The 19,796-nt window shown below is 35.4% G+C and overlaps 1 protein-coding gene across 1 annotated transcript in view; it reads left to right on the top strand.

Annotated features, from left to right (window-relative positions):
* MYO7B (myosin VIIB) overlaps window positions 1–19,796 on the top strand; it is a 355,055-nt gene that overhangs the window by 277,667 nt on the left and 57,592 nt on the right. Inside the window, 5 exon segments of the mRNA XM_053711560.1 lie at window positions 987–1,077; window positions 1,079–1,143; window positions 4,106–4,231; window positions 4,324–4,405; window positions 4,407–4,439. Coding sequence (XP_053567535.1) covers window positions 987–1,077; window positions 1,079–1,143; window positions 4,106–4,231; window positions 4,324–4,405; window positions 4,407–4,439 — 397 coding nt within the window.

The raw sequence follows: 19,796 nt of genomic DNA on the forward strand, positions 1-19,796 counted from the left end.
CATTTTTCAGAAATTCATCCAAATACATCTCTGTTCTCACTAGAAAGCATTATAAAAGGACCACCAAGATATGTAGTTTTTTTCTAATCAGATTGGGCAAATAAAAAAAACTATTGTAAAGGACATTACATGGATTTTTTACATAAGATTGTTCCTGAAAGCTTGTGTTTTTCGGAACAGTTTCTGTTAGTGTGTATTGTAAACAACTCTTAGCCCTCCTGCCTTCTAAAACACTACTATGTTATCAGATAAAGGCCAGTGAGAAATGGGGAAAATTTACTTCCTACAGATGCAACTAAAAACACAAAGATCTTTTAAACATCAGTTGGTGTTGGCACCTCAATAAGGTCCTTGAGTACACATTAACTTTTATGATTACGTGATATTATATGATACCTTATCATATAGAATGTCCTTAAGTAGACAGAAATAATGAAGAAACCCAAAGGCACATTTATTAACCATTATCTTTTACCATCAAATAAAAAAGGGTAACCACAGGCTTTATGAAGTCATTGGTTATGTAATTTCTCCATTTGTATTGGTTTGATTGTCTTAAGCCATTCAGCAACACTGGCTTTTTGACATTGATTCCACTGTATCTCAGTTCTGCTCAAATTTAAAATTAAAACTACTTTGTCTTAAATTAACTTTATATAGTATAATTGGAGCAATTTACTCCAATTATTGTGCTGACACAAATACCACTAAAACTACAGACATTGCTTGCAGGGACCATAGCCTTTTATGTTTGTATTGACCAGTGCATTTTTTATTTGGGGAAATATGTTTACAGCTTAGTAAGACAAAGCATTTCAACAATAAATATTTTGTGTTTTTGTTTCAATTTCAGTTATTATTGTTATTATTAATAGTCCTGATTAGCTGCTATGTAAAAGTTGCTTCAGATGCACCTGTTAATAATTAATTTGTCATTTATAATAATCTGTTCTACATTAAAAATAAACACTTTCTCTCTATTCCAGTTATAGCGTCAACAGTGGGTGGCAGTTGCTCTGGCTCTGCACTGGCTTGTTCCCTCCCAGTAAAGTGTTATTGGTCCATGTACAGAAATTCAATTGAGAGTCGACGAAAAGAACCATTGGCCAAGGAGTGTAATCTAAGGATTCGAAAAGTGTTACAGTAAGAGCAATTCCTCAATGCCTCTTTTGCATGGTATATAATGTTACCTCCATTATAGCATGAACCTATATTTTTCAGTTAATTTCTTAGAATGCTAAAATAAACTCATGTTAGTTCTATAATTATTATAGTTATTAAAGCTTGGTTTAAGTTTACTAAGATTCAGGCATTAGACAGACAGGCATCTCTGCAGCACAGCCACGGAAAACATTTTTGTTGTAGAATAAAATAAAATTATTCTCACCACAGGAAGCTGTATTATCTTAAAAATAGCTATTCAAAAAAGCAGCATGCATTTTTCACTCACAAATTTTGGGCCTAATCACAAGACAAAGAGTTAGATTACAAGTGAGGCGCAAACGATTGCACTAGCGTTATCGCGGTCATTTGCACCCACCTTTCAATTGCGCTTGAAATTACAAGTTTGAGCAAAATTGCTATTGCGTTATCGTGATTCACGCAATCTCAGAGCTGTGGTTAACTGTTTTCTGAAACAAAAAGTTGCACAAAGCACTTCAAAATACATTCCGAAGACGCTTACACTCATATTAATATTGTATAATAAAAAAAAATTAAAATAATATTGCACACAAAGTTATAAAGGCTCAAATATATGAGATATCGGGTTGTTAGAAAAAAAAGCCACAAATGGACTTTAACATTGAGACACATACACACATATTTATACATTAATATATATGTACACATATAAAGATATATATATATATATATATATATATATATATATATATATATAACACACACGCACAAATACATATTTAGCAATGTATCTGCATATGTTTGCAGTCATACATACACATATAAAACTCATTAATATATATGTCACACAATATATATATATAGTATATAATAATATATATATACGTATTTGTTTATTAGAGCTCTTTGCCATTAAGTAGATGAAAACATTCTAAAACATATTTATGCAATAATCATTTTTAATAAAGAGTTTTAACATGTATTTACTCTAAATGTGAATATGCTATGTTGTGCAAAAATCTTAAGTCTAGAAAAAGTTCACAATTGCAAAAATGCATTTTACCGCGCCACTTGTAACTCTTGCCCAAAAGCTTTCCATATGCGTCTGAGATTAATTCCACTTGCAAGCAATGGAGCAATATAGAGCCAAGACAGGGGCACATACAGAAAAAGTATGTACATAAAATTAGAAACTTTCATTTTGTTTCTACACAAAGATACAGACTTGTATATTGTTTTCACGCTAGGTTCTTTTGATAGTGTATAATTTGCTAGCTTGTGTTTCATATACAGGATTGTATGATGATTTGCCCTTTTGAATAGGCTTCACACATATGGAGGTGTATTGTCAATTAGTAAGCGTCCATTCACATGACAGATCTCACTTGTTTGTATCAGCCAGACAGAGCTAGTGTAAACAGTAGAATAGTCATTTAAAATGAACAATTCTCTTCAGTAACTACAAATGTTTACATTTCTGAAAGCTGCATTTATTAAATATTTTGTGTCTGTATTTATGCAGGTTACTTTCTTTATAATTTAACAGATACTATTCTCTTGTCCATCTGGGATTTTTCTGGTTTACTCAAGCTATGTAACACCCCCCTAACATTATCTGGAAAGCATTTGGGACTGGGAGGTTTATGGCAGTCATGATAACTCTGTGGGTGAGATTGGACAGATTGGGTAGAGTTGTATGTGTCATGAGTCAGGTTACAGGAATAGTATAGTCAAAATTAAACTTTAATGATTCAGATTATTTTTAAGCAACTTTCTAATTTACTCTTAATATTCAATTTTTTCTTCGTTCCCTTAGCATCTTTCTTTGAATGTAAGCTTAGGAGCAGCCCATTTTTTGGTTCAGAACCTGGGTAGCTTATTGAGGGCAACATTTAGACACCAATCAGAAAGTGCTACCCAGATCCTGAACCATAAATGGGCCAGCTGCATGCTTACAATGATAATAGGAGTAAATTTGAAAGTTGCTTAAAATTGTTTGCTCTATCTGAATCATTAAAGTTTAATTTTGACTAGACTATCCCTTTAAGCGTGACATAGAGACTACTCGGTAACTTTATAAAACCAGGACTAAAGGAGGTTCAGTGGAAGGGATAGTGGGACAGAGCTCCAAAACTGGTACATCCTGCAAAATGTAGAATCATTGGTAGCTCTTGTAAAGTGGACATGAACAGCACAATATGTACAAAAGGTGATCTTTGTGTGACAGATTACAAAGTGAGATATTGCGCAACCATGTTTTCTTTGTCCATAATCAAATTTCTAGCTCAAGTGGAGACTGCTTAGGAAAGCTGTGGAAATACAGGAATCTGACCTATATAATGTATTTATCCTGTGTTGAGCGATATGCAATCAAATATTTAAAGGGTAAAAAAAACTCTGAAAAGTCTGCCATGCATATAAAAGATCACCCTTTAAGACGTGTTTAAACAAATATTTTGCATGAGATAAAGGTTATGGATTTATTTTGATTTTTGAAGCTAACAGGAAGTGCAACTTTGCCCTAAGCGACTGATTGCTGATTAGCTGATAAGCAGACCCTACTACTTTTTGGAGGCACATCTGTTTTATACAAAAAATTAATTATGTTTTTAAAAAAAACCTTTTAGTTTCAATAAAGAAAAAAAATATTTTGGTGTCTCTTGACTAGACACATTTAACATAAGGCATGTTGATAGCATTTGGACAAATGTTAATTATTTGCTGAGTAATAAAATACTTTTTATCAATAATAATAATAAGGTGTTTGAAGCTTTGCACATGGTTTACTGTATGAAAACAGCCCAGTTCACTGTATGTTTAGTTATCATCTCCTTTTCAGTTTAAAACTTTTGTACAAACTTGTATTAAACTTCATTGTACACTGCAACCTACCACATACATGTTTTTTTATAGTCCACGGTTCACTTAAATATATTTAATGAAATGGTTTTTATCATTGCAGACACGGGGTAAGGAAACAACCACCTCACCTTTTTGAAGTTGAAGCCATACAGCAGATGAACACCAAGATCTACCACAAGTTTTACTTTCCAAATTGAAACAGAAGAGGTATGAATACCACTGTAATGTACTAAAGTAACAAGATTTGGTTCAAACCTGGCGCATCAGTCCTAGAAGAAGTATCGTATGACAGATTTATCTAGTTCGTTTCTTGTTTAGGGCATTCGAAGTGGGAACAAACAGCAGAGTGCGGGAAGTGTGTCCAAAACATTTCACCAAACTACAGCTTAGCTCCTGGGACGGGTTTCAGCATATTCATGAAGATAGCAGACAAGGTAATTCTGGTTTTTAACCACATTTTCCATCAACAGACCCACTGTGTAGTTTTAATGTTTATATTTCAGTGCTTTTTGTTGACCTAATATAACCCTATGTCAAATTCTTAAAAAGAAGAATATATGCTGATTCTAGCATTCCACATAGCTTCATTACGTCCTATAAATGGCAGCACACCACTTTTTTTATTTAGAGAACTGAGTTAGATCTGCCTATGCAAGGGTTAGCGAGATATTTCTCCTCATGTTAGAAAATGTTAGAAAATGTAGGATGTTAGTGATAAATTATGTCCATATTGGTTATTTTGAAGGAGCATGGTTTACTAAAAAAAGTTTATAGGTGTTCAAAACACTTTTTGTTATAATTTAAATTTTGTAATTAGGACCATTATGTATCAGTAAATAAAAACATACAACAGTCAAACATAAACAAAACACTACCTGACTGGTAGTATAAATGGAGAGTCCAAAAATATCTCGTAGCCTTATACAGCACATATTACGCAGGATACACGTGTCACACATTTGCCACCACAAAAGCATCACACATGCTACAGTATCTACAGTATCATAGAGGCCCTGACCTGAACATTGGACATACAGGGCAAATGCCCAGAGCGCCGGAGCTGGGTTGCAGTAGCACCTATTTCCCATGCACCGCACACACCAACCTTGCCAAGCCAGACCCACACATTTACACTGTGGCCTCGCGGCCCTGCGCTATCTGCTTCTGCCTCCCTCCCCCAGCTGCAGTGCCCTGTGGAGGAGCTCTGGTAATTAGCTCTCGGGGTATGGGCTGGGGTCATCAGAGCAGATACATAGAAATTTAGGAGACTGGGAGCTTCAACTTTGGGGGCACACTTCAATAGTCCTATAAAAGCTTTCCCACCGTTAAGTAATCTGCAGCTTGCATGGGACACATGGAGGTGACTGACTTGTCAGAGGACATCATTTGGAGTGTAATCTGAAGACAGGCTTTTGAAGAAAGGTAATTGTAATATGATTGGCCTGGGACATTTTTTTTTAATTAAAACTATGGCTATTTGAATAATTATCAGGGCTAAATGGTTCCATTAACTCATTCTATTATACTTAAAACATAGGATGGCTAAAAAGACAGAAGTGTGTACAGAGGTCTGAGTGCAGAGGCAGTCAGTGTCAGTAAAGGATAACAGGAAATATATGGTTATACACAAAGCATTTCTGACATAAATTATATATCAACATAGAATCAATATGTATAAATATGTGAAATTATGTATACAGTGGAATATAAGATAGTCAAAAAAGGAGAAAGGAAAGAAAGAAAAAAAAAGGGAATAATAATAATGACAAAAGTGTGGACAAAGGCTTACCTGCGTACCTATGCATAGAGTGTGTGGAATATACAATATAATTGACTACAGGATATGAAAGTACATTACAAAACATTTTGATAATGTGTTAAGAAACTAGAGTCCATATTTAGTCCAGAATTTAGCAAGTTTGAAGTGCATTAATCATTTTAATTTCAAAGCGTTTTTCTTTCCATGGTGTTTTTGAAGTTGCCTCTGAGATTTTGATTTTGAGGTTTTGGATGAAGTGGTCAGGTTGGGTGAAATGGTGAGCAACAAGGGTGCAGTATTTTGTTTCACAGTAATTTTTGATTGAGTGTCTGTGTAAGTTCATCCGAAGGTGCAGTTTTTGGCTTGTTTCTACCAATATAAAATCCCACTTCACATGCAGTGCACTGCAATGTATCATGTATACAGCATTTGCAGATATACATGCATACATACATATCAACTTTTATGTCTTTTTAGCCATCCTATGTTTTAGATATAATCTGTAAATTCCATCAAATTGGTCAGTATTGCTTAGACTTGTGGACTAACACGGCAACTCCAATCAACGTATATATATTAATATATATATATATATATATTATATATATATATATATATTATATGTATATATATATATATATATATGTATATATATATATATATATACAGAAAATTACAAACATATAAATACACCTATGAGCCCTTTAATATATTTCTTTTTTTTATTATTTTTTATTTTATTTTATACTTTCTTTATTAACATAAAAAAAGAAAAAACACACAAGCAAAACAATAGCAACAAAACATACAAGACAAAATTTACCCAAATAATAAAGCTTCCAAATCAGTAATATTTGATTAGTCCTTTTCATATCCTTTGTCCCCCTCCTTTCCCTTTCCCTTCTTTTTTTATACAGACTGACTGTCTGATTGGTTCCAAAAAAAAAAAGGGACTTCTCTCTCTTCACCCTCTCCCCCCCCATCTCCTTATATAAATCTACATAATTTCTCTCTCCTATCCTCTCCTCCTCAGGTTTAAATTAATAATTTGTTCTATATAAAGTACAACATCTTCACTTTGGAAACACACAAAATCCCTCCAGGTCTTGAAAATTTTTTTATTCTTGCCCCCATTTAACTTAAACTCAAAAAGCTGCCTTAATCACTGAATCTACAAAAAAGTTTTTTAACTTCTGTAATAGAAGGTACTTTGGAGGTGATCCGATTCTTAAAAATAAGTGTCCTAACAATTATTATTACCGTAAGTATAAAATTCGTTTTTTTTTTCCCAGGAAGTATGACCTACCAGGAAGAGAATAGAATCCCTTTCCAATTGTTCCAATTTTGCCCATAGCTGTTTTAGCTTAGGACAATCCCACAGCAAATGGCTCAAATTAGGGTCCTGGAAAGAACATTTAGAGCAAACATTGGACACTCTTTTATTCCATTTAGTTTCTCTATAATATGATGCAGAGAAAAGTCTTTGAGTTGTTCTAAGACTGTTCATTAATACATTGTCTAGTTCCTCTAGATCTATTATTTTTGCCCAATGAGCAACTAGTTCCTGTATTGAAGCCTTTTCTTCTATGGACAGAAGGAATCCATAAATAACCAACAGTAGCCTCTTCCCCGTTAATTTAGAATCAATAAGAGGATGGTCTATCCATATTTGAGGGAAAATCTTAGTTAGGCTAAGAATATACCTTCTTACCTGTAAAAAATAGAATATATGTTTTCTTTGTACTGCTGGAATTTTTTTTTTAAAGTTATCAAATGTATGTAATTTATCAAGTTTGTAATCATAGAAATCTCTCACGATCAATGGTTTAGATGGTGACCATTTCTCATAGATATCTGACATATTACCCAGCGGGAAATGCCCATTTCCCTTTATCGGTAACCATTAGAAATATTTTGTGCTAGTCCCAGACGTTTAGATAAATTTCCCAAACCCATAATGTATCTCTAAATAAGGGGTGCTCAGAAATAATCCCACCCAGCTCTCTATTTTGAAGCAAATAGAACAAAATTCAAGGAGAATGGGGAGCAGACCTGTTTTTCTAAAGACTCATCTGAGTATACAAAGGACCCGTTGCAGCCAATCCATCGGGAAAGCGCAGAATAGAGGCATGATTATACCATTTTTAAATTCGATAAAGACAACCCTCCTTTACAATAAGGTTGATATAATTTAGCAAGCTTAATTCTTGCTTTCCTCCCACTCCAAAGATAATACCTCAATGCTTGATTGAAAACCGCCAGAGATCAATCTTCTTGATCAAAAAACGGAAGCATCCTCACGTATAGAGGATTTTTTGGAACAATAAACATCTTAAACAGGGCCACTCCTGCCTGTTAGGGAAACTGGGAATGACGCCCAAGTTTTCATCTTTTCTCCAGTGTCTCTCAAAACCATTAGAATATTATCCCTGTACCCAATTCACCATATTAGCAGAGATTTTCAACCCCAGAATAACTCAAGGTTTTAGTTTCTATAAATTGAATAGGGCTGAGACTCCCTCAGATTATGTTTTAGCCAAAGAATTTTAAATTTTGCAAGGTTAATCTTGTACCTGAAACCATACTGTACTGATCCAAAAGATTCACAATCTCATCAATCTGATTTCTTGGATTGGCTACAAATAACAAAAGATCATCCGCAAATAAAGCAGTTTTAAATATCTCCTTCCCTATGCCTGAATTCCAATCAGCAGTTCTCTCAGTCTAATAGCTAGGGGCTCAATTATCAAGTCAAACAGTAAAGGAGACATAGGGCACCTTGTCCGAGTTCCTCATGTCAAACAAAAGCCACCTGAGATACCATTATTGATCAATATGGAGGCTTTAATGTCTGAATAGACATTTATAAACAAAGTCCCCTAAATTGCCCCACAATCCCAAATTTCCCAAAAACCTGGAGCAAGAAGGGCCACTCCACTCTGTCGAAGGCCTTCTCTGCATCCAAAGATAGCAGGAAGACCTCAGGCAGAGCAGAGCAGCCCCCCATAATGACAAATTACATGAAGAATTTTCCTTATGTTAAACTCTGAAGCCCTACCCATGATAAACCCCGCCTGGTCCTGATGAATTACTTTGGGAGTATTGGCTTCAATCTATCAGCCAAGATCTTCATCTAAAATTTTATAATCAAGACCAAGAGGGAAATAGGTCTATATGAGGTAATATCTGAAGGGTCCTTGTTATTCTTGGGGATTAGAATAATGTTCGCTCTTTTAAAGTACTCTGATATTTTAAGGCTTGATCTAAAGTAAGCATTGTAAAGATCTGTCAAGACCAGACCGATTTCAACCATAAAATCTGATAGAACTCAAGAGGCAGATTATCTGGCCCTGGGGTTTTCCCCCTGGCCATCAGGCTGAATTGTTTTTTGAATCTCGTTTTCAGTTATTGGTTGATTCAAGGCTTCACAATATAGCTCTGAAATCTTGGAATATCAGTGGAATTCCAGGAATTCTGTGATTTTCTCTGGGACTGGACACTGTGATGTATATAGATCAGTGTAGAAGCTCTGGATAATTGCGCAATTTTTTCTTGTTCTGTATAGATTGTCTCTTTTACTTTCCAAGCTGCGACTGGTTTCCTCCTGGTTTGCCTCTCTAAACGTTTGAGGCCATCAATTTGCCAGCCTTATTGCCAAATTTTGAAATCTAGCAGCATTTTATAAAGAAGTTTCCTGTGCCTCTCCCATTAAGAAAGGCCTCTCTTTCTTTCCCTAATCAGGAAATAATTATTTGTATTAGCCTTGCTAGGATTTCTTAAATACAAAGTATATGCCTCCCTTACCCTGTCTGACAAATCTTTATCCTTCCTTGCCTTCTCCTTCTTTAATCTTGCTACATACTATTAATTTCTACTTTTAGATAAGATTTAGCAGTGTCCCAAAATAGTTGGATATTTTCTCTGCAATGGCTATAGAATACCTTAAATTCTCTCCATGCAGTAATAAGAAAACTTTTAAATTGGGACCGAATCTTTAAATATGTGGGAAAGAAGAAGGAACTAAAAGTAAAATTCTTCTTTGTTTTAAATGATAAGATCACCGGGGCGTGGTCCGACAAGACAAAATCGAGAATGTTACATTTCTCACTCTGGAAACCAAGAATTCAGAATAAAAAACAAATCCAGTCTCGAAAGAGTATTGTGTGTTTTTGAACAACACGTATACTCATGCTACTAGGATTTAAGAGTCCTGCATACATCCACCAAGTTCAATGACTCATAAAGTAAATTAAAAATCTTTTTTTCAAATTTAAGCTGGGAGGTTCTATATTTACCTTTAATACTATCAGAACCCATTTTCCTTCTGTCCAGATAAGACCAATTGACCGCGAGTCTGCAGGGGGCAGCGTTTCACCAAGCAGCTCTTGTGAGCTGCTGGTGCAATGCTGAATACGGCGAGCGTATTGCTCGCCGTATTCAGCGAAGTCTGGCGGACCTGATCCGCACTGTCGGATCAGGTCCGCCAGACTTTAATAAATATGCCCCATAGTATCTATCTCCTCAATATTTGTGCATATTTTACATATAATACCTAAATCAAAAAAAAAAAAAAAAAAAAAAAAGGCCTCCCATAATTTGAAACCCACCATAGATAAACATGCATTAATGCCTGTGTTGCTTTATACTTATACATAATCCTTCAATCAAAAAGACAAAGCTAGCCAAACTCTTTTCAATTATAAAACTTCTAAAACAGTGCTATTTACACTTAAAGGCCCAACAATGATATTCAGCCAGTATTGTCCATAATAATATCATAAACAAATTATCCATCTCCTTAGTGCTTGTGCATAATTTATAAAGTGCATTAGTCCATCGTGTCCTATCCTCTGCTCCATATCTTCCAATAACTCAACATCTCTAGAAAAAACATTATCACATATTTTAAGACCCACCCTAAATAATTATACATTAATACCTATGTATTTCTTTTATGATTGTACATATACTGTATTGCTACATATATCGGAATATCTTAATTTTTCTATTGGTATCTTCTAATAGGCCAGATCCAGCATCTTTTGTGCAGCCAATGCAATAAAGGGAACAAGAAAAAAAAAAAAAAAAAAAAACAAAAGCATATAATACATCAGACTCTTAAGGAACCCTTGAATATTTTCATCCTATCTGCCTCTAAAGGTAGCACTAGCTAAAATTACTCTTCTTTTCCTTCTTTTAAGAAGGATTAAACCCATACTTAGACATAGATTAAGTAGACAAAGGATAAAGGACTCTCATTAAACATATTAGTTTTTTTGTTCATTTTCTAAGAATCTTGAGCAGCTTCAGGTGAATCAAAAAAGAAAAAGTCCGACCCAGATTTGATCTTTAACTTAGCTGGGTACAAAAGATAAAAAAAATCTATTTCGGACACCAAGCGAGTGCACCACGGCTGAGAACTCTGTTTCCTCTTCAGCGATGTAGTAGGATTTTGCTCCTTGATACTGTAGCAGCCTATGTTTCCTGTAGGCCCTTAAGATCTCATTTTTCCCTTGAAAGTTCAAAAATTTCGCTATCACTGGCCCTTGGTTTTCTAGCAATCAGCGTATAATCCTCTCATTCTCTTCCCCAGCCTATGTACTCTTTCAATTATAAAATATATTGCTCTCAGGATTTAGGCCTAGTAATTCAGGGAGTAACTGCTCCACAAACTTCTTTAGATCTTGAAATGTCAAGGGCTTCCGGAACTCCAATCAACCGCACATTGTTCCGCCTTGACCTGTTCTCCATATCATCAACTTTATTAGCCAAGATAGCATTCTGTTTTCGGAGTGCTTCTATTTGTAGCTGTATGGTATTTTGAATGTCCTCCACAATTTGAGACTCTCTGCTCTGCTTCCCTTATTCTCTCTGCTTGAGATTTTAATTCTTCCAAAATTATATCCACTCTTTTATAAAACTCCTCTATTTTAGGACTGATTAAGTCTGCTACCAGAGTTGCGATTTCGCCAACATTAGAGATGTCAGAGTTTCTCTCTTCAAGTATAGATTTGCTTGGGGAGATAGCAGAAGCAGAAGCTTTATTGCTTTTTTTCTCCAATTGTTTCAATTTAGGTGACATTTTAGCTTGAGTAAGATATTTATCCATGTATAGCACTTTCAGCTCTACTTAGTCACCTGAGCCTTAATTCACTGCAGTGGTGCAGCTTACAGGGAAAATATGGATAGTACTCTCAACTATTTATCCACACACCAATTGTTCGTATATATACACCCCACTGGGTTCTATATATATCAGATATTTGACAAATATTGCCAGTGCTCTACAGAAAAAGACACCAATGGGTGGTCTAATAACGTAAAGACCAACTTCCTGCAGCAACTCTGAGGGTTTAGTAGGGTAACACAGGCTAGTGAAGCTGCTATTCTTTTTTGTTTTTTGTTTTTTTCCCTTCTGTTCCTCCCTCCTTTCCTCTTTTTTACCCCCTTCTATTCTCCCCCTTTATTTTATTTTTTTGGGGTCCGATCATTGCCACAGCTCTGGCATGTCTCAGTCCTCAGCAGATATACCGATAAACAAGCAGGCTAGTAAGCAAATATACAGAGCAGATCAACCGGTATACAAAACATTTAATAAGACAGGTAGAAATCCATATAAAAGTTGCAGTACAAGCAGCAGTTCCTACCTTCTCCCGGTGTTTCACACTTTTTATTTGGGGGATGAAGACCTCAACAGAGGCAAACCTGCGGCTACAGGGCGTCCACCTCCAAATTCTAAGACACCCCACAGTTCACAGCGATGGTCGGTAGCTCTCTTTACCAAAAAGTAGCTCCTAGACCCTCCTTGTGTTGCTGCTCTTACAGGCCTGCACGGTATCCCATGCCTTAGCGCTCACCCTTCCCGTTTCCTCCGATCGGGAGATGCTGATCTAGCTGGCTCCTTGCTACACAAGAACTCTCCTTCGGCTCTGGAAACTGAGTAGGGCTCCTTGAATCTCAGTCTCCGTGGCAGACGCGGTCACCTCTGTTCCGCTGTTACTATCTCCCCTCATCCTGAGTTTGCGCTTCTCACGCTGCGTGTTGACGTAGCAACATACACGCCCCCTTGGAAATAAAACAAGATTTGTTTTACATTTTTATTTCCCTTTAATATATATTTCAAGTATATCTGTATATACAATATATATATATATATATATTTATATATATCTATTTGTATATATTCATATAGATACATAGGTATAGATATATGTTTTACAAAAAATAATCATGTGTATATATATATATATATATATATATATATAAAGTAAATATATTTTAAAATGAAAAGGGTCATTTCTTTTTAGTGAAGAACATAGGAATTTGAAGTATTCCTAACGCACATTCGGCTTAAGTGCTGTTGATCTAGCACAGTTTCAGCTTAGTATGAGAGCAATAAAATGAAAATGATTTCTTTAGCGTGCCCCATAGAAGTATATGGGTAGAGATAGCTTTATATAAAGTCCTTTTGCTCTCGCGCAAACATTTTACTTTAATTTATAATACCAGCGCCAACTAGAGAGTGCTAATGTTTTACCTTGAGTGCAGTTAGCACTCAGGAGCGATAAAATGTATTGCTCTACTTGTAATCTCAGCCAAGGTGTCACACAACAGTGTGATCACACAGGCCACACTTATTGTTGGCCTAAATAAAAAAAAAAACACACCTGTTGAAAAGTATAGGATCTATAAAGAACGTACTATACTCCAAAGGAATGGTAGTTATTTTAGCTAGAGTAGAAATGGCAACATCCACTTTGGGAATGGATTCCCAGATTTAGAAACTTCCAAAAATTACCTCTGAGATTGCTTCCAAGACCGGAAAAACATCCAATGTTTGCTTCTGAAGGTTCAGGTTCTTGAACTCCCAAAGACAGCAAAACTTATTCCAGCAAAATGAGAAAATATGGGGGCGTGTCCGGGCAGCGGACATGTAAAGTCACAAAACTAGAAGCTCTCTTCAAGTTCTAGATAATCCACTGATTATCTTGTTATAAATGGGGCATCTCATCTAACTAATGCTAGATATTGTTAAAGAGGAAAGTGCTGCTTAAGAGAATACAAAAATCTGGACTGTTAAACATCTCTGGCGGGGGCCTCACATCAACTTCATCAACACCCCCCACTGGAGCTCCGGGTATAGCAGTAAAATCTGCTAATACTATACAACTATATTTCTTTCTAACCACACTAACAACTAGTTCTATATTCAGCCCATACAATGATCCACCAGAGAGTTAGAAAAATAGACTGGGCATAATGGCAGCGGTAGAGCTATAGGAACAGAATATGCAGGGCTTATAACTCAATACTTTCAAGACCTCAAGTCTGAACTCAGATCGATACGGGCTCTACTACTCTCAGATTTCAAGCGGCCAACTGATATTATCCAAGAACCAACAAAGAAGAAACCATCTATTCGAAATAGCAAGGCACAATATCTATGCCTGGTTATTTGAACACAATATGTGTACTTGTATTATCTTATCAGTAGAACACTGTAGTAAAAAAATAAAGATTATATGTTGTAGAGGTGATTAATCTATTATAGGTGTTTTATTAGACGAATTACACATCAAACAAAAAATGAAAAAAGGAGTTAGAGAAATACACACTGATGTGTAGCAGATATGTTGTAGAGAATTTATAACGAATGTGTTTAACATATTATACACATAGATCTAAAAAATGGGTGAAAAAGTGTTTTACAATTTTTTAATAGGAAATGTTATAAACAAGTTGATACAATATAAAATAAAAAGTAAAAAAAGTCTTTCTATTTTTTAAAACCAATGGAAACAATTTGATCACAAATCTGACATCTATGTATTTGTCAGATAGACTACACCTGTAACTAATGATCGTTTCACCTCTATATAGAGCAGTGCTTTCCAAACTGTGTGTCGTGACACATTAGTGTGTCGGCAGCAGAGTGTAGGTGTGTCCCTGCTTCAGCACAATTTTATTTTGAATTTTTTTTTACATTTTTTTTGGTTTCTGACTTTCCGCCTGCCTGCTACGCATATCACATGGTTGACACGTGATTGATACCTAGTGGGTCACAGATCGACTTAACCTACTGGTGCAGCTCAGTGGGAACTGAAACTATTCCCATATAGTGATAAATGTGAAACAACAAATGAGAGATGACATTTGTATCAAAAAATAATAATAATGGTAATAATAATAACATGGTGTACACCCGGGGGGGGGGGGGGGGGAAGAGTCTTTGGTTTAGGATATGTCCTGGTGAAAATGTCTTTAAAAATCGTAGGCGCTGTAGTGAGCAGAATTCCTTAGTAATCCAAAGGGATAAATAACATTGAACTCTTATCCAAAAAGGTGTTGAAAAAATATATGAATAAAAAAAAATGCATGAATAAAAAAAGTGAGCATATTTTCTTATATGCCCAGACTAGATGTTTTAGTTTGCTATAGTTCTTTTTGTTTTCTCTTACTGGTTTTTTTTATTCATACATTTTGTCAACACCTTTTTGGATAAGAGTTCAACATTATTTATCCCTTTTTAATTACTAAGGCATTCTGCTCACTACAGCGCCTACGATTTGTAAAGACATTTTCACCAGGACATATCCTAAAACCAAAGACTCTTTTTTTCCCCCGGTGTACACCATATGCTATTATTATTATTTTTTTTGATACAAATGTCATCTCTCATTTGTTGTTTCACATTTATCATATCATGTATGCTATATGAAGAACTGATTACTAGTTATATATGAGATTTTTATACTCTTGGATTGGCCAATCCATTTCTCTTTTTTCTGTATACTGTACTCCCAGATTTAGCTATGGTTTTATCCTAATATAGATTTGACCTAAAATATCTCAGAGTCACATCTACAGGCTAACACCATATCGTTTTTACCTCTGTGTTTTATTATTTAACACTTTAGGCTACACAACTCCCTGCTATTTTACTTTCAACTCTATATAATTTTGTTTAAGTACATCTATTGTACACATTTTAGACAGATTGAAAACTAGTCTAGAATAGACACGTTGTTCTTTTTAGCACTTTTTCAGCTGATCACTTATAATGTGCTGAATTTTCACTTATCCGCACGCAATTTTATAAACGGCTCCAAGTATAATAACACCAGAGCCCAATCATTCAAGCCTAACAGCTGCCACAATAGTTCACTATACATTATAGGGTCAAATTTTTTAGCAGACATTCTGTTTTTTTTCAGTGCACAATATCGTTCCATTTTCTAGTAGACATTTTGTCTCTTTTTAGTACGCTCATTTTTAGAACAATATTGTTTCTTTCTCTTTACTGTCTTAAACCTTCAGTTGCAACATTCTCTATATAGAGGTGAAACGATCATTAGTTACAGGTGTAGCCTATCTGACAAATACATAGTTGCCAGATTTGTGATCAAATTGTTCCCATTGGTTTTCAAAAATAGAAAGACTTTTTTTACTTTTTATTTTATATTGTATCAACTTGTTTATAATATTTCCTATTTAAAAAAGTGTAAAACACTTTTTCACCCATTATTTTAGATCTATGTGTATAATTTATAAATTCTTTACAACATATCTGCTACACATCAATGTGTATTTCTCTAACTCCTTTTTTCGTTTTTACTATAATTGTACGTCTGTAAATTCGTTTGATGTGTAATTCGTCTAATAAAACACCTATTATAGATTAATCACCTCTATAACATATAATCTTTATTTTTATTTTTGTGGTTACTGCAGTGTTCTACTGATAAGATAATACAAGTACACATATTGTGTTTAAATAACACAACCAGGCATAGATATTGTGCTTAGCTATTTCAAATTCTATACTATGGACAATCATCTATATTGTCCATATACTCTATAGCGTACTGTAGCCTCTTTTAGAGGCGCTCCTTCTAGAAACCTGCCCCCTTCTTAGACCTATCAGAAACAACTTTTTTGGACAGCTGTTCCATATAGAGGTTGAGCAAGTACGTAGCACTTTTTGGCGCTGTCCTCTACAAATCACTTTGTATTAAGAAACCATCTATTACTGTGTGTGAATTGAGTTATATATATTACCCACACAAGCAGATCCGTCATACACAGATGTTCTGAAAATGCGAAAAACACCCTGGAAAAGAGACCCATTGCAGGAAACTGCTGTAAGCTTCCCCCATCCTGAGTACGTAAAAGCTGCAAACCATAACTTACTTGTGGTGAAGTGCTGCCATGCTGTGAGGGACTTGCTCCCAGATGGAAGAGCGCGGTCGATTTCCTGGGAACAGCTATGGCTCAGAAATGGCCACGATGTCTCTAGTGTAGACTTACTACAAAAGACTGGCAATCCATCAGTAGGCTACAGAGAAATAACATTGATAGCCGCACGGACGTGAGTGGCATGGGAAGGGTTTTCAGTCTTGTGGCTCTGATGAACTGTATTTCTTTACATGGCTCCCAACGCAGATTCCCCCTGATGGAATACTTGCAAGCTCAGAGACGATCTGGGGTAGCTAAATACCAGTAGCATTTACAAGCGCTGGGCTGCATGGCTCTACAAGACAACCGTTTTGTTTATGTTTTATATTTTTACTATCATTTGCTTCATCAGTTAAAATGTTTGCCTATAAGACTTTATCTACCACCTAATCTGATTGTATTATGAGCTGGAGTCTTGGTTTACTTATATGGAGGGGAATACTCACTTTGTGTTTAGCCTCTATTCTTTCATCTCAAATTATACATTAAGTAAGTGTCCACTAATCATTAGACATCTGCCCTTCTACACTTATTGTTACTCCAATTATTCAAAAAATCATGAGCACTTGAGCAGAAATACTGGAATATGATCAGGCACACCTATCCTTTTAGTTATTTAATTGTCAATATATTTCTTTGTTCTTACTTGAATGGTTAGATGAGCAGCTTCATGTAGGAGGTAACCTTTTATATCTTTACAAATCTTTCCTTGGAGATCCTAGGCAACTTGGATATTCTGACCTCTTGCTGTCTGCGGCCAAGATAGTAGGACAGGCATCTCACCTTTCCCTGATCTTGCCCATACCTAGGAACATGAATAAAATATAGATGGTACATTTGTTCTACAGCTGAACCCCTGTTATTTTAAGCAAGGATAATATACTATTCTAGTAACTATTACACCTTTTTAGTGCAGTGCCTACTAGCAAGAAGACTTTCCTTTTCAGTTTTGATTGCTACTATAAAGTAAACCCCAAGAACAAAGTATGTTTGGTGAAATTTTATAGTTCACAACACCCCTGACTATTTTCGACTAGATTACTTATTCCTAACCTCATGCAATTGAGCATCTTAATTTATACTCCAAATCATCTAAAAGGTATTTATAAAGACTGCCCTAAGTTAAGGTGACTTTTTTTTTGTATACTAATGTCTCTATATTAATTTACTATTAGCTCAGGCTAAAATACACCTTGTCATTGTAATGTTCTCTATAAGTGGTTACGGGTGCCTCATGTTACTTATAACAGGTTCATAAGTTAAGTTTTATATTGTTTTCATTACTTTAATTATCATACTATACCAGATACTAATTATCTCTTATCTGTACTAAGGTCCAAGAGCGACTGCTACAAATGCTAACCTCCCTCTTTCTTGTATTTGTGATCAGTTAGGTCCAACAGTGGCCTTCTAAGAGGCAGAGAGTATTTACTAAAGTTTATAATATTGCTCACTTTTATGTATATTACTTGCAGGTTATTTTTATTTTTCTACCATATACTCCATCCAGCTGGAATTTTGTGCATGTTATCAGTACTCATACATTTCGAAAGTAGTCTATGATTTCAAAGTGTATGTCATTAGATATCCTTTTTGTTCTGGGCTAGTTCTATACTGTGTTTTCCGCTAATTTTTATGAGGACTCTAGACTGTTAAACTGGAAACGATATGTAACCTTGCATCTATTGTACATGGATAAATGTTTTACGTTGTATCTTATAAAAGAATTAAAAAAAAAATAAAAATAAAATGTGCAAATGTTCCATCTTAAAAATAAAAGATCCACTTTCAGCCTCCAGGTCCAAAGAAGCATTCTGACTACCAAATAGTATCTCACCTTCTGAGGTGATATCAGAATCTTCCACATAAGATTTCCTAATTAAACAGACTGATATATTGCTTCTATGAGAAGTACCAGATGAGCTTAACCCCACAGAATCCTACAAAGAGAAGCGCTCTACCAGGAACGAGCAACAGCTTAGTATCTTTTTCTATGGCAATTTACCACCTAGGAGCAGCCTTTTTTAGCCCAGTTGTGCTTTTCAGAGAGGAATACTTTCCTGAAGTATATCAGTCTGATCCCGCCATGTAAGGTCATGCCAGCCCTGAAATACCAGGCAGTTCCCCTCTGAACTAGGAACATGACAACCCCAGACGATTGTTTCAGCCTTAACCCCACAGAAGTATCACCCTCTGCGAGCAAGCGTTTATGTTTGCCTGGAGAAGGCAAATAAACCAATACTTCCTGGGATCTACCTAAGAGAGGAGGACATTGACATGGGAGATATCTTACAGACAGGACCTATCTACACAAAGAGATAGTATCCATCCATGAACAGCAAAATTGAGCTGGAGTAAACAGCACAGAATGTTTGCACTGTACACATTTTACTGAAACTTACATTTTTCATCTTCTCCTGTTGGGTCAAAAAATAAAAAACTGAGAAAGCTATTGGTATAATGGGTATTAGGTATGTGCATTTGTTTTTTTTCATTCCGTAATGAATGCGAAAGTAGGCTGCTGCAAGCCGCATTCGTTTGTTTTTGGAACTGCAAATATTCTTTCACAAGAATATTTTCGGCAAGTGAAAACAGACAAATGCGACATGCAGCAGCCTACTTTCGCATTCATTACAGAACTAATTAATAAACAAATGCACATGCCTATTGGGTATTTTTTGCCTCCTCCTAGTGGACTGGAGTTTAATCGCACATGTGATGGCTCATGGACTCTCACCACCTTATGAAAAAAAAGTTCAATTATAAATAATAAAACACCTTTGCAATATACCTCTCT

This window comes from Bombina bombina, chromosome 4 (genome assembly GCF_027579735.1).
Source record: "Bombina bombina isolate aBomBom1 chromosome 4, aBomBom1.pri, whole genome shotgun sequence".
Classification (NCBI taxonomy): Eukaryota; Metazoa; Chordata; class Amphibia; order Anura; family Bombinatoridae; genus Bombina; species Bombina bombina.